At 34.5% G+C, this 12308-nt stretch overlaps 1 protein-coding gene across 1 annotated transcript in view; it reads left to right on the top strand.

Annotated features, from left to right (window-relative positions):
- The window catches only part of LOC112395747 (ubiquitin-conjugating enzyme E2 D1-like), a 30602-nt gene extending 18592 nt beyond the window's left edge, over positions 1–12010 (top strand). The window contains 6 exon segments of the mRNA XM_024739106.1: positions 2135–2198; positions 2292–2323; positions 4622–4699; positions 5755–5860; positions 9237–9330; positions 10081–12010. Coding sequence (XP_024594874.1) covers positions 2135–2198; positions 2292–2323; positions 4622–4699; positions 5755–5860; positions 9237–9330; positions 10081–10126 — 420 coding nt within the window. The 3' untranslated portion in view covers positions 10127–12010.
- The last annotated feature ends 298 nt before the right edge of the window (positions 12011–12308 follow it).

The following is a 12308-nucleotide window of genomic DNA, read 5'->3' as shown; positions in this document are numbered from 1 at the left end:
CGGCATGTGGGATCTTCCCGGACCGGGGCACGAACCCGTGTCCCCTGCATCGGCAGGCGGACTGTCAACCACTGTGCCACCAGGGAAGCCCCAAAGCCCTGCTTTTTAACAACTGTCACTGAAATCTTCCTCTTTATTGTTTAACTATACCAGGACCAAAGAAGCTACTAACTCTGTTTAGTTAATTCTTGTCAGGAAGAGAAGGACAGCAAGAACTGTGGGGAAAAATCAACAAAAACAAAAATGAAAGTACTGAGGTATACTGGAAAAGACCAGAAGACTTGGAAGGAGACTTGAGTTTGCACTTGGCTCGGTTACTTAGCTCATATATCACTTTCTTAGGAAAGCCTTTCCCTACTCCTTGTTTGTCTCTATTAGGACACTGAACTGATTGCAATGATTCTAAGGTATACATCTTTTTCATTTTAACATTTCTAAAATCTGGACACGTCTTATAATTGTTGGTATCTTAAAATTAATTGACAGTGTTTCTCCTTAATTATTGGTACATAAAATAAGGATGTGATTTACCATCGATGGCATCTTAGATTTGATGAGTGCAATATTTGTTTACATGTGTTCCCATGAAAATGTTTACATGAGTCCCACAGTTTTTAAATAACAGGTATATACAGCGATTTTTCTGATTTCTGTTCTAATCCTCTTTTAAGCTCTAGCCCTGTATGTTGAATAAATTTTCCTTTGATTTCACAAGGATCACAGATTCAGTGTATCTACTTTCCAAATCAACATGTCTTCTAGTATATTCCCACATCTCAGTAAATGGTATCTACACCTGTAGAAGCTAAAAAGCTAGAAGTGCCACTGCCAGGGTTTGAATACCAGTTCCACCCTATACTAGTTCTGTGAGTACACAGCGAAGCATGTCACCTTTATTCTTCATTTGTAAAATGGGAAGCATAATAACACCTACCTCTCAGGATTATTAAGATGCTAAAACATCGAGTAAATATTAGCTGCTGCTAGTCTTCAACATATATATTCGTGACCTTTCTCCTTCCTCTGTACATGTAATTCATCGTCAATCCTGTGATAAGTAGGCCTTTCACAATATCCCAGATCCATCCTCTTTTTTATCTGCTGCTTCTCCAGTCCAAGCGCCTGTTATAGCCTGTAATAACTAATCTGGTAGCTTCTCCTCTTTCCCATCTTTGATCCATTCAATACATAGACCAGTCAGAGCCATCTTTTAAATCAGATTATGCTACATCTTAAAACCCCTCCCAATGCACTTGGTATAAAACCCCCAATCCTTAATATTGTGTATAATGTTCTCACTTTTCTGCCTGGCCTCTGCCTACTCTTTCATCCTCATCTTATGCCAGTCTGCCTCACGTTACTCATTTCTCCCAAAACTGACTCCCACTCATCCTTTTGATTTCAGCTGAAATGTCACTTTCTCAAAGACATTCCCTTATCTTCATAACTAAATTAGGTTCTTCAGTTCTAATATATAGTCTTTTATATTGAATTTACACCTTTCATAGTTGGTGGTGATCATTTCCTTCCCAACTGAAGGTAAATTATTTCCCCAAAGTCATAGAGCTAGTTATGGTAGGATTGGAATGCCAGCCTAGGACTGGCCAACTAAAGCTGTGCCATTTCCATGATCCTTCCTTTGCTTCCTTGAGAGCAGAAAAGAGCATATGAATCAATGTGCTAGCCTTTAAAAATATGGCCCAACTGCTCTCCTTTCTTTCCATTTAACCTTCATGTTGTTCCTTAAATATCCATCTCTCTGTGAGCCTTCACTCTCCCAAATTAGATTATAAACTGGTTGAAGTAGGATCTGTTTTTTATATATTATACACCTAGCATTTACATAAGTTACCCTGCATATAATAGATACGCAAAAATAGTTTGTCTTAGAGATGCTAAAGAAAAACAATTTTTTAATCCATTTAATTTTTTCAGGGTTTGGAGCTATCTCATGAAGGAATTTACTACCTCATTCCATATTCTTCTACCCATCAGTGACAATATATTTTACGTGTCCATATTGTGAATAGAACTGCCTAAAATGATTTTTAAATGAGTAGTTTGTGTCTTCATGGATTATTATGCTTGTTTCACTGGAAAAGAATTAACCTTAAGTATTTTTGCTTTGTTTCAGGAATTGAGTGATCTACAGCGTGACCCACCTGCTCACTGTTCGGCTGGACCTGTGGGAGATGACTGTAAGCTTTGCTCTCTTGCTAGGATTTTGCTACCATTAATAATACAGGTTTGAACACTTGTTAATGACTCCAAAACTCCTTTGTTTGTTTCAGTGTTCCACTGGCAAGCAACTATTATGGGGCCTGTAAGTATGATTCGTTTGTGTGAAATTAATCCCCTCAGCCATCCTTCATTCTTGGCATTTCACCTTTTATCAGATGTTTTTGGCTAGGGTTGAACTTTCTTGTACTCTGAATCTCTCAGAAAGCAAAATATGAGTAAAGGATTTATGATGATTTTCTAGAGCCCTGGTGGCAAATACTTGCTAGGAACACATTTACAACACTTTGCCAAATCCTTGATCATTATGCATAATAATGAATCACCCACAATTTGCAACCAGGCTATGTGTTTATCTTTTTTTAAACACAGAAAGTCAGTTGTTCAGAACTAAGTGTAATTACTCTCACATCAACATTTTAGTAAGTTAGAAATAAGTCTAATTAACCCAATAATGGAATTCCTACAAGTAACAAGTATCAATTTGCAATAAGTTTCATCATTGTTCCTGTGTGTGAGAGGAACGGATAAAATATTGCAATGGCTCTATTGTTGCCACATCATGAATTTGCCTCTTTTGTTGCATTGTCCTGAACTCAGAATTACCTGCTATTCTATGACTGGCTTCTCTTCATACTTATTACCTTTGTTAAGATTATTTCTTTCTACACCTGAGAAGCAGTTATGACTTTTCTTTCTGTGGGCAAAAATCTGATTGCATAAGAATGGGCACTGATAGCTCAAATCTACTTTCTGAGTAAAGACTGCGTTAGTAACATGTTTCCGTTAACATCATTCTCTCCTCCCTCCCTTGAAAGATCTTTATCTAGTAAGCCATAGTGTTGTTTTTTGTTTTGTTTTGTTTTGTTTTTTGCGGGCCTCTCACTGTTGTGGCCTCTCCCATTGTGGAGCACAGGCTCCGGAAGCGCAGGCTCAGCAGCCATGGCTCACGGGCCCAGCCGCTCCGTGGCATGTGGGATCTTCCCGGACCGGGGCACAAACCCGTGTCCCCTGCATCAGCAGGTGGACTCTCAACCACTGTACCACCAGGGAAGCCCAGCCATAGTGTTTTTAATCATATGGCCTCATGCTTAGCTTTTAAAAAATACAACAGTTATTGAATTTTCAGAGCAGGAGTCCTGAGTAAGTGTCTTAAATTACTAAATTGTTTTATTAAGTTAGTTTTTTAAAGGGTGAAGTGCAACATATTTAACAACTTTTAATAAGAATCTAGTTATTTGATTTTCATTGCTTACCAAGAACCTTCAAAATAATATCAAGTCTTACCCTTACCATTTGAATTATAGCCCATCACAAATATTTCTCAGGTGAATCACATGTAGCAAATGGTTACAATTATGTTACTCATACCCTCTTTATTGTAGTAATGTAAATATGCCACTCCATAATATAATTTGAACATCTAAGAAGACCATATCTGTTGATTGTAATTAACTTACATTTTCTACATTCCTTATAATTTTTGATGAACTGGAATTAAACTATGTGTATAGTAAGAATGATTATATGGTACAGTCCTCTAATGTATATGTAGAAACTTAAGGAGGAAGTAATGATAGCCTTGCTATTATTACCAAAATGTTAATGTACATGATACTTTTAATTAAATATAAATGAATTAAAATAGAATTTCAGGTATTTTTGCTACTTTTTTCCCCCTTTTCCTTTTTTTTAATCATCCTTTTTTTTTCTTGCTTGTAACATTATAAGTATTTCCTAATTGCTATAAAGAGATATGGCCAAACTTAAATTCCTCTTGTAAAGTTCATTCCTAATTAGATAATTCTATGAAACTGAATTTATCTAGTTTTGTTTGGGGCTTTTTTGCATTTCCCATGTTGTTTTGTAAACTGCTACTAAGTGAAGATTTGAGGTCTAAATTATGTAACAGTGTCACTTAGCCTTTTCTTTTCATAAGTTGGTCCTTTCAGTTCATCTCTATTCTTGCCCCTTAAAGGATCATGAGAACTTAAGTTTTATAATTAAGAAGAAAAACACTAGCCTCAACCCTTTTCTTTTATACTGATTACTGCTACAGAAAATTATTCTTTTCTCACAGCAGTCTTGTGTGTTTACTGATCTTTAACAGTCTATACTCATGAACAGATTTGTTTGGGCAAGTCAAACCACTCCACTGTGTGTGTCCTATTTTTGTTTTGTTTTAAACTATGATGTTGGCATGATTGTTGGGAAGTCCTCCTTCATGCCTGCAAAGAGAAACCTGTTTTTAAGGTAAATGATTTGAACTTATGACAAAATGATAGCATTTTTTTCAAACTGGTATATTTGGAGGGAATCATCTTGGGTTACTAATAATAAATATAGTAATCAAAACACTGATGTGATGATTTTGTAATTTCAGCCTGATAGCGCATATCAAGGTGGAGTCTTCTTTCTCACTGTACATTTTCCGACAGACTATCCTTTTAAACCACCAAAGGTATTTCTATTTTTATGATTGACGTGACTCCTGTGTCAGGGGTTTTACTCTCTATCCAGAGATATTTTCATGAAAAGACTGTGGGTAGGTTAGCATGTTCAAACTGTTCTGTGAAATCAATGAATCTAAAATGCTTTCTTCCTCAAATATTGTATTATGTCTGTAAACAGAAGGCAGTATCTGTTAGGCTAGAAATTAGCTTCCCTACCTGTCTTTCCCTCTGCATTAGATATGTGTAGTTTGGGAAGTTTATGGTCAAGAGTTAGACTCTTCCATTCAGGGGATTATCTTTCCTAGGTTGACCCTTCTTTCTCAGTTTTTAAGTATTCAACAAACATTTATTGAGCACCTACCATGTTCTGTTGCATTGGGGAATACAAAAGTAAAAAGACATAGCCCTTTTGTTTAGTGTAGGAAAGATTAAAACACATTCTTATTAAATTTAGCTTAAATCTAAAGAGGAAGCCAACAAATGATGGGGGTGTCAATGAGGGAGAAAATGATTAACAAATTCTGTCACTGAGGAAATATTTACTTTAGATTCTTAAAAACATCTAATTAACATTACATATGAAACAATGTAACAACTCTCGTGGAAGATTAGAATTCTTGGTGGATTTGTTAGGGCAGGTAATAAGCTGGGGCCCCTCAACTTTCCTCTGGAATAAGGTCAGCAGCCTATTTCTAGATCCAGGTATCAATTGATAATCAAATTAAGAAAAGGATTGCTTTGAGGGTTGATGAAAGCCATGGTTAATTACTTCAGGTGCTACTCAACCAGTCATACCACCTATTATAGACTTATTTATCACACTTTCCAAAATACTCCTCAGTTCCTTGGGGTTGGGGAGAGCAGAAAACTGACTTTGCTTTCACATTATCAGTAGCTAAAGCCACGTGCACATAAAGTAGATGCTCATCCAATTTGTGTTGAATACATCTCTCCTCTAAGATCACATAAAATTGAGGACATTTTACCCTAGAGCAAATTGGTTCTGTTTGCTTTCATAGTTCATGGATTGTCACAGTTTTGTTTTGTTTTGTTTTACGTTTAGATTGCTTTCACAACAAAAATTTACCATCCAAACATAAACAGTAATGGAAGTATTTGTCTTGATATCCTGAGGTCACAATGGTCACCAGCTCTGACTGTATCAAAAGGTAATTTCATTTATCAGATTTACAACAGTTGATAACAGTGAGACAGGAAAAATATAGCAGAAATATCTTAGGGACCAAAGTTTAAAAAAACCAATCTATTGTGTTTTCTTCTGCTTTGCTTTTGCTTTGCTTTCATAGCTTTTATATTACTCTTGCTTGGGGGGGTTGATGGACAGATCTAAATGATGAAATGAGAGAAATTTAAAATGTTAGAACTAGGAATTTGGGGATAAGACTGTTGACATTTCACCCCTTTAGTTTGGGCTTTATCTTTAAAAAGAAAGAGACAGGGACAGAGAGACACAGAAGTAAAAATAAGATTTTAGGACCAGATGTCCCATTCATTAAATGGAATTATTTGTTGACATGATGAGTAAAGCTTTACATCTCCTTTACTTCATCTCAGAGGAAATGTCAGATTGGCAGGTAAAGTAAATGATTTAAAATGAAAGACAGGAATTCCCTGGCAGTCCAGTAATTAGGACTCCACGCTTTCCCTGCCGAGGGCCCAGCTTCAATCCCTTGTCGGGCAACTAAGATCCCACAAGCTGCATGGTGTGGCCAAAAAAAGGAAAGACATATTTCACACTTTACAGTAATGTAGTATATATAGCATGTTAGTCTAAACTTCAAATAATCAGTAGCATCATTGTAAGGACTGATACATAATCCACGCAGATTCTCAACTTTCACAGTTGCATAGCATTATTCTTTGCTAAATTATGAGATGTGTATATAGGGCATCTGAAGCCGTTTGTTTCATTAGCTAATGTTATTTGCTTTGCCAGCCTCTTAATTTTGTCTTGTTTCTCTAACAGAAAAGAGCCTGAGTTATTGTTTTGAGTTAGAACCATCTACCCCCTGAAAGTAACTTGGTAGTTTTCCCTTTTTATAAAATTTAAGAAAACTGTTTCTCTTGAAGGATTTGGGGGAGGAATCCATGGTCATTAAAAAAATTTTTTAAAATAAATGCTACCTGAATATATAGCTTGTTTTAAAAATTGATAAGGTTTAGAGGAAGCAGTGTCCATAGCCATGATTATTTCAAGTATTAGATAAGTAACAGCCCTTCAGATCGGTTAGTTATTCATGAATGGCAATTTTTCTGATCTAACATATCCCTATAAAATGTTCATGTAGATTCTAGTGTTCTTTTAAAAACCTTTCACATACTATAACTGTTACACACTAGATATAGGAAAGATACTGTGTCATAGGGGTTTTCAAATTAATATTCTGTTTCCTGGAATAGGATCACAAAATGAAATTCATTTAGCATATGCAGCTAAATACTTAGCGCAGACTGCCAGATGTTGAATACTTACCTTCTGCCGTTGGTCGCTTTTTATAAAAAATAGTTTTGTTAGCTTCTAGAAACTGTCCTTTAAGAATATTTTCAAACAGCCTCAGTTTCCTCATATGTCAAATGGGGATTATAATAGTATTACCACATATGGTTACTATGCAACTAGCACATAGTAAGCATTCAAATGAATGTTATATATTGTTAACTTTTTCCTTATCTGAAAACATTTGATTTGTGTGCATAATAGTGAAATCAGGGCACAGGGCTCTTGGCAGCAGGAGTGGGGAGATGAGGAACTTCCTTCTTGCCTATTTTATAAAGTAGCTTATATTTTCTTTATTTGTACATTTTTCACTTTTTAATATTTTAAATGTCTTATTTCGCTTTTTATCATGAGTTTAGTTAGAAAACTTTCTGGAGGTGTGAGCCCAGATAACTTACCCAGTTGGTTTAATATACAGGCTTGAAATTCCATTGAGCAGATGAAAGATTAAAAAGATGAATGAAATATTAGTTTTTGTTAGCCCGTAGCACCCACTTTCCAAGTCATTAAAAATCAACTCTGGGGCTTCCCTGGTGGCGCAGTGGTTGAGAATCTGCCTGGACATGGGTTCGAGCCCTGGTCTGGGAGGATCCCACATGCCGCGGAGCAACTAGGCCCGTGAGCCACAACTACTGAGCCTGCGCGTCTGGAGCCTGTGCTCCGCAACAAGAGAGGTCGCGATAGTGAGAGGCCCGCGCACCGCGATGATGAGTGGCCCTGCTTGCCACAACTAGAGAAAGCCCTCGCACAGAAACGAAGACCCAACACAGCAAAAATAAATAATTAATAAACTCCGACCCCCAACGTCTTCTTTAAAACAAACAAACAAACAAAAAATCAACTCTGCCTTCCTTATAAATTCACCTTTGGATTTGTAAGAGTAGGAAAAGATAAAGGAACATAGTAGAGGAAGGTGAAGATGCAGTGTTGTTCCAAAGATACCATGTATCCCCTCAGAAGTGGTGGCATGGAAGCAGACAAATGAGGAACCAGAGTCCTTGTTTCCTTCTTTTTCAGACATTTAGTTGTTTGTTTTTTTAAGTGTAGCTATTTGCATTAGTATTTTGATACAACATGCAAGAAACAACTACTATAATTTATCAATTTTCATTTATATTTAAAAATATACAAGTTATGTAATGATAGCTGTGCCTTTTTTTTTTTTTTTTTTTTGCGGTACGAGAGCCCCTCACTGTTGCGGCCTCTACCGCCGCGGAGCACAGGCTCCGGACACGCAGGCCCAGCGGCCATGGCTCACGGGCCCAGCCACTCCGCAGCATGTGGGATCCTCCCGGACCGGGGCACGAACCCGCATCCCCTGCATCGGCAGGCGGACTCCCAAGCACTGCACCACCAGGGAAGCCCATGCCTATTATTTTTAAATGCATTTGCCACAAATAATGTACATGGAATAAAAAAAATTCACTGAAAATAATCTTACAGATATTCCTTCTTTAGCTCTAAGCCCAAGTAAAACAGTGCATGAGCTTCATCTCCCAAAGCGGTTTGAACTGTTAACTGTAATTTGATTGCTTTACCGTGAACTGTTTAGGACACAGATTTTCTGCATTAAAGTAGAATAAAAGTGGACAGTTTTCTTATTAAAGTAAAAAAATATCTCTAAGAAACATCTAAAGTTAGGATGCTATTCTAATATTTTTCCAACTATGTACCATCCGGGGTATATGTGTGTTACCTAAAAAATATTTTTGTAGAGAACTCTTGAGTTTAAAAGTTAATAGCTACTTTGGAGGTTCACATTTTTAAAATAAATAGAAATTCAAATAGAATTTAAAATTGCAAAAGTGATAATAATTTTGTATTATATACACTGTATGGTAATTTTGTAATTTAAAAAATTAAAGATATTTGCTGGCAACCAAAATTAATCTCAAGTGTAATTTAATGTGTTCATTTTGTTTTTTCTTTGTAAGTTTATTGTCTGTTCAGTAAAATTATTTTCACATGTGTAATTCATATAAAGTAGAAAGATCATTACTTAATATGATGTTCTCTTTTAAATCTAGTTTTATTGTCCATATGTTCTCTGCTTTGTGACCCTAATCCAGATGACCCCTTAGTACCAGATATTGCACAAATCTATAAATCAGACAAAGAAAAGTAAGTGTTTGCTTATATTAGTTTCTATTTGGGTGCATTTCTGTGTAGTCTGCCAAAACATAAGTACTATCAATGTATTGAAGTACATTTAGTTATGCTTATTGTGTTTATGTTAAGTTGGTTTATCTATCCAGTGGAGTAAACATTTCTTTTTAAATTCTATTAACTCCTTTTACAAAAAAATCTCATCCCTTCCCACTTGTTGTTTCATCCTTTACTATTTAATAGTACTTGTTCTGCATTTACATAGTATGCATGTTTTTTGATAGTAACTATCAAACTATTTATAATTCTAAGTAGTAAATTTACAATTTAAAAAGTTGATAATTGGAAATTACTGAATATCGTATTCCTTACCTTCTCCCAGGAAAAGTTATCCTTAACTACCCCTAAACTGACCTAATTTTCAAGGTGCTACATCTTGCTGGCACCATTGATTCATTTGCATTTTACAGATAATGACCATTCAGGGTTGTCATTTACAAATTTGTATTAGAAGTTGATTTCCTTATTTCGTTGTGTATAACTTAGGTACGTTTTCATATAGGTTGTAAAGAGATCCATTAGTTTAAAAAATCGCTCATGTTTTCTGTTTTATTTATGCATGAACCTAAGTCACATTGACCCAATAATTGGTGTATGTATGATTATTGCAGTTAAGCATAAAAAAGGTATACAGTTTTACATAGACAGATCTTCTAAAAGATTTAATTTGTATGTTTTTACTATATCCCTTTTGTATGTCTACAGATACAACAGACACGCAAGAGAATGGACTCAGAAATATGCAATGTAAAATCAAAAAAATTTTCATATATACCAGAGTACTGTAAAATCTAGGTTTTTTTCAACATTAGCAGTAAATCAAGCACCGTTTACTGTTTCATTGTACCATGAAATCCTTTGATTTTTACCCATTTTAAATGTATTTCTGAAGCAAGACAAAACAAACTTCCAAAAATATTCTTGAGACTGTGATGAGAGCATTTATCATTTTGTATGCATTGAGAAAGACATTTATTATGGTTTTTAAGATACTTGGACATCTGCATCTTCAGCTTACAAGATCTACAATGCATCTGAAAAGCAACCAAATTATTTTTTGCTGAAACTAGATGTTTTTACATGAAAAATACTGTATGTGTTGTCTAAGATGTCGTCAGTTATATAAATCTGTATTCAGATTTCATTCTTTGTTAGCTCACTTTATAATTTGTATTTTTTTACTGTATAGACTAAATATATTCTATTTACATGTATGTCAACTCGTTACTTTTTTCCTGTGAACAGTATTGAAAAAACCCAACAGCTGATAATGAAATGAATTAACTGTCTGTCTCCCTTGTCTTAGGGTATTCTGTAGATTGATTGCAGATTCCTTAAACCTGAAATGATCTTTACACTGTAATTCTCAGTATACTGATTATGGAGAAACACTTGTTTTGATTTTGTTATACTTGACTTAACTTTATTACAATGTGAATTAATTGCACTGCTAAGTAGGAAGACGTGTAACTTTTATTTGTTGCTATTCACATCAGAATTTTTTTCTGTATAGGCAATATTATATTGACACCTTTTACAGATCTTAATGTAGCTTTTTCCATTTAAATAAAATGCTTTTTCTACTATTTGTCTTGATTACTTAAAAAGATAAAAAATTACTTTATAAGTAAGGATCAATACTCTATATAAAATTTTGCATGGAAATTAATTCCAAATTGTAAGAATGAAGTCTGTTGTATTTGGCACTAATCACCATTAATTATATAAATTTTATTGCTTTAGGTTTGTATAGATATCTGTTTACTAAATTGTCAATCTAGAGGATGATATACACTGGTCCCTCGTTATTGAAAAGAATTTAGGATATATTGGCATTTGTCTTGGATCACATCTAAAATGAATTATTTTCTAAGGTACTGAGATGAATGTAAGACAGTGTCACCTACATTGAAGAAAAGTCTTTATAGACCTGAAGAATAATTAGGTTAATTCATTAAAATGCCCCTCTAGATATAACTGACGTTGTATTTCTTAACATTTTAAAATCTAGAATTTCTAAAATAGAATTTTAATGCCATCACAGTTTGAAAGAGGACATCCATTTTTTACCATAGAAGTTATACAGAAAATTCTAAAATGACACTTTCCCTCTGTTTTATAAATTGTCAGTTAAAATGATTTAAATGAGCAGGTTATCTTTGCAGATTTTAAAGAAAGCTAGAAAGTTCTAATGTTTTAACTTGGAAAAAAATGTCTCTAATTATTAGCATGCTTACCAAACTTGAGTGTCATTTTTAAGGAGAGTTGTAGCTCTTCTGATTATTTCAGTAGCTGTATAAGTGTACAAAAATCTGTGATGGGTGTAGTCATTAGCAAAGAATGTAAATCACTTAAGTATTTTACCATGGTTCATTATTATAAAGCACAAAATAACCCATTGTTAAAAAATGTGTTTTTATAAATGAATGTAAAATAATTAAATGAATTGTGAAATGGATGTTTAAGAAAATATAGGTTTAAAAAGTAACTATATTAAGTGATGTCTTGAAACAGCCATATCATGAAGAATACTACTATGTTATTATAAGCTACATTGGCCCAGAATTTGAACACTCAACATCATTAGATTTAAGTATTTAGTATATTTTGATAATAAAGGGTTTTGTTTCTTGAATATCTTTCACTTTTTAAAAAACTTTTGTGTGGCATTTATTTTTGGAAATGTCTTTTTTTTTTCTGTATTAAAGTTTTGAAACTTGCCTAACACTCTAACTCTGTTTGCCTTTGCTTACATCTGAATTGTACAACCACTCTCTTGAGGAGTGAGCACAAGTTCTCATAATTAATTTAAAAATCTTAGAAGTTCAGCAATGGCATAATGATCAGCCAGATCAGTATCTTGGGTTTGTTGTTTTGTTTAATTCTAACAAAGGGTACATCAGTTACCTAACTGTAAATCCGAAGCCAAGGAC

The sequence above is a fragment of the Neophocaena asiaeorientalis genome, unplaced genomic scaffold (genome assembly GCF_003031525.2).
Source record: "Neophocaena asiaeorientalis asiaeorientalis breed wild unplaced genomic scaffold, Neophocaena_asiaeorientalis_V1.1 scaffold202, whole genome shotgun sequence".
In the NCBI taxonomy this organism is placed as follows: domain Eukaryota; kingdom Metazoa; phylum Chordata; class Mammalia; order Artiodactyla; family Phocoenidae; genus Neophocaena; species Neophocaena asiaeorientalis.
Note: the sequence above shows the minus strand (reverse complement) of the source record. Positions and strands in the feature narration are given on the sequence as shown.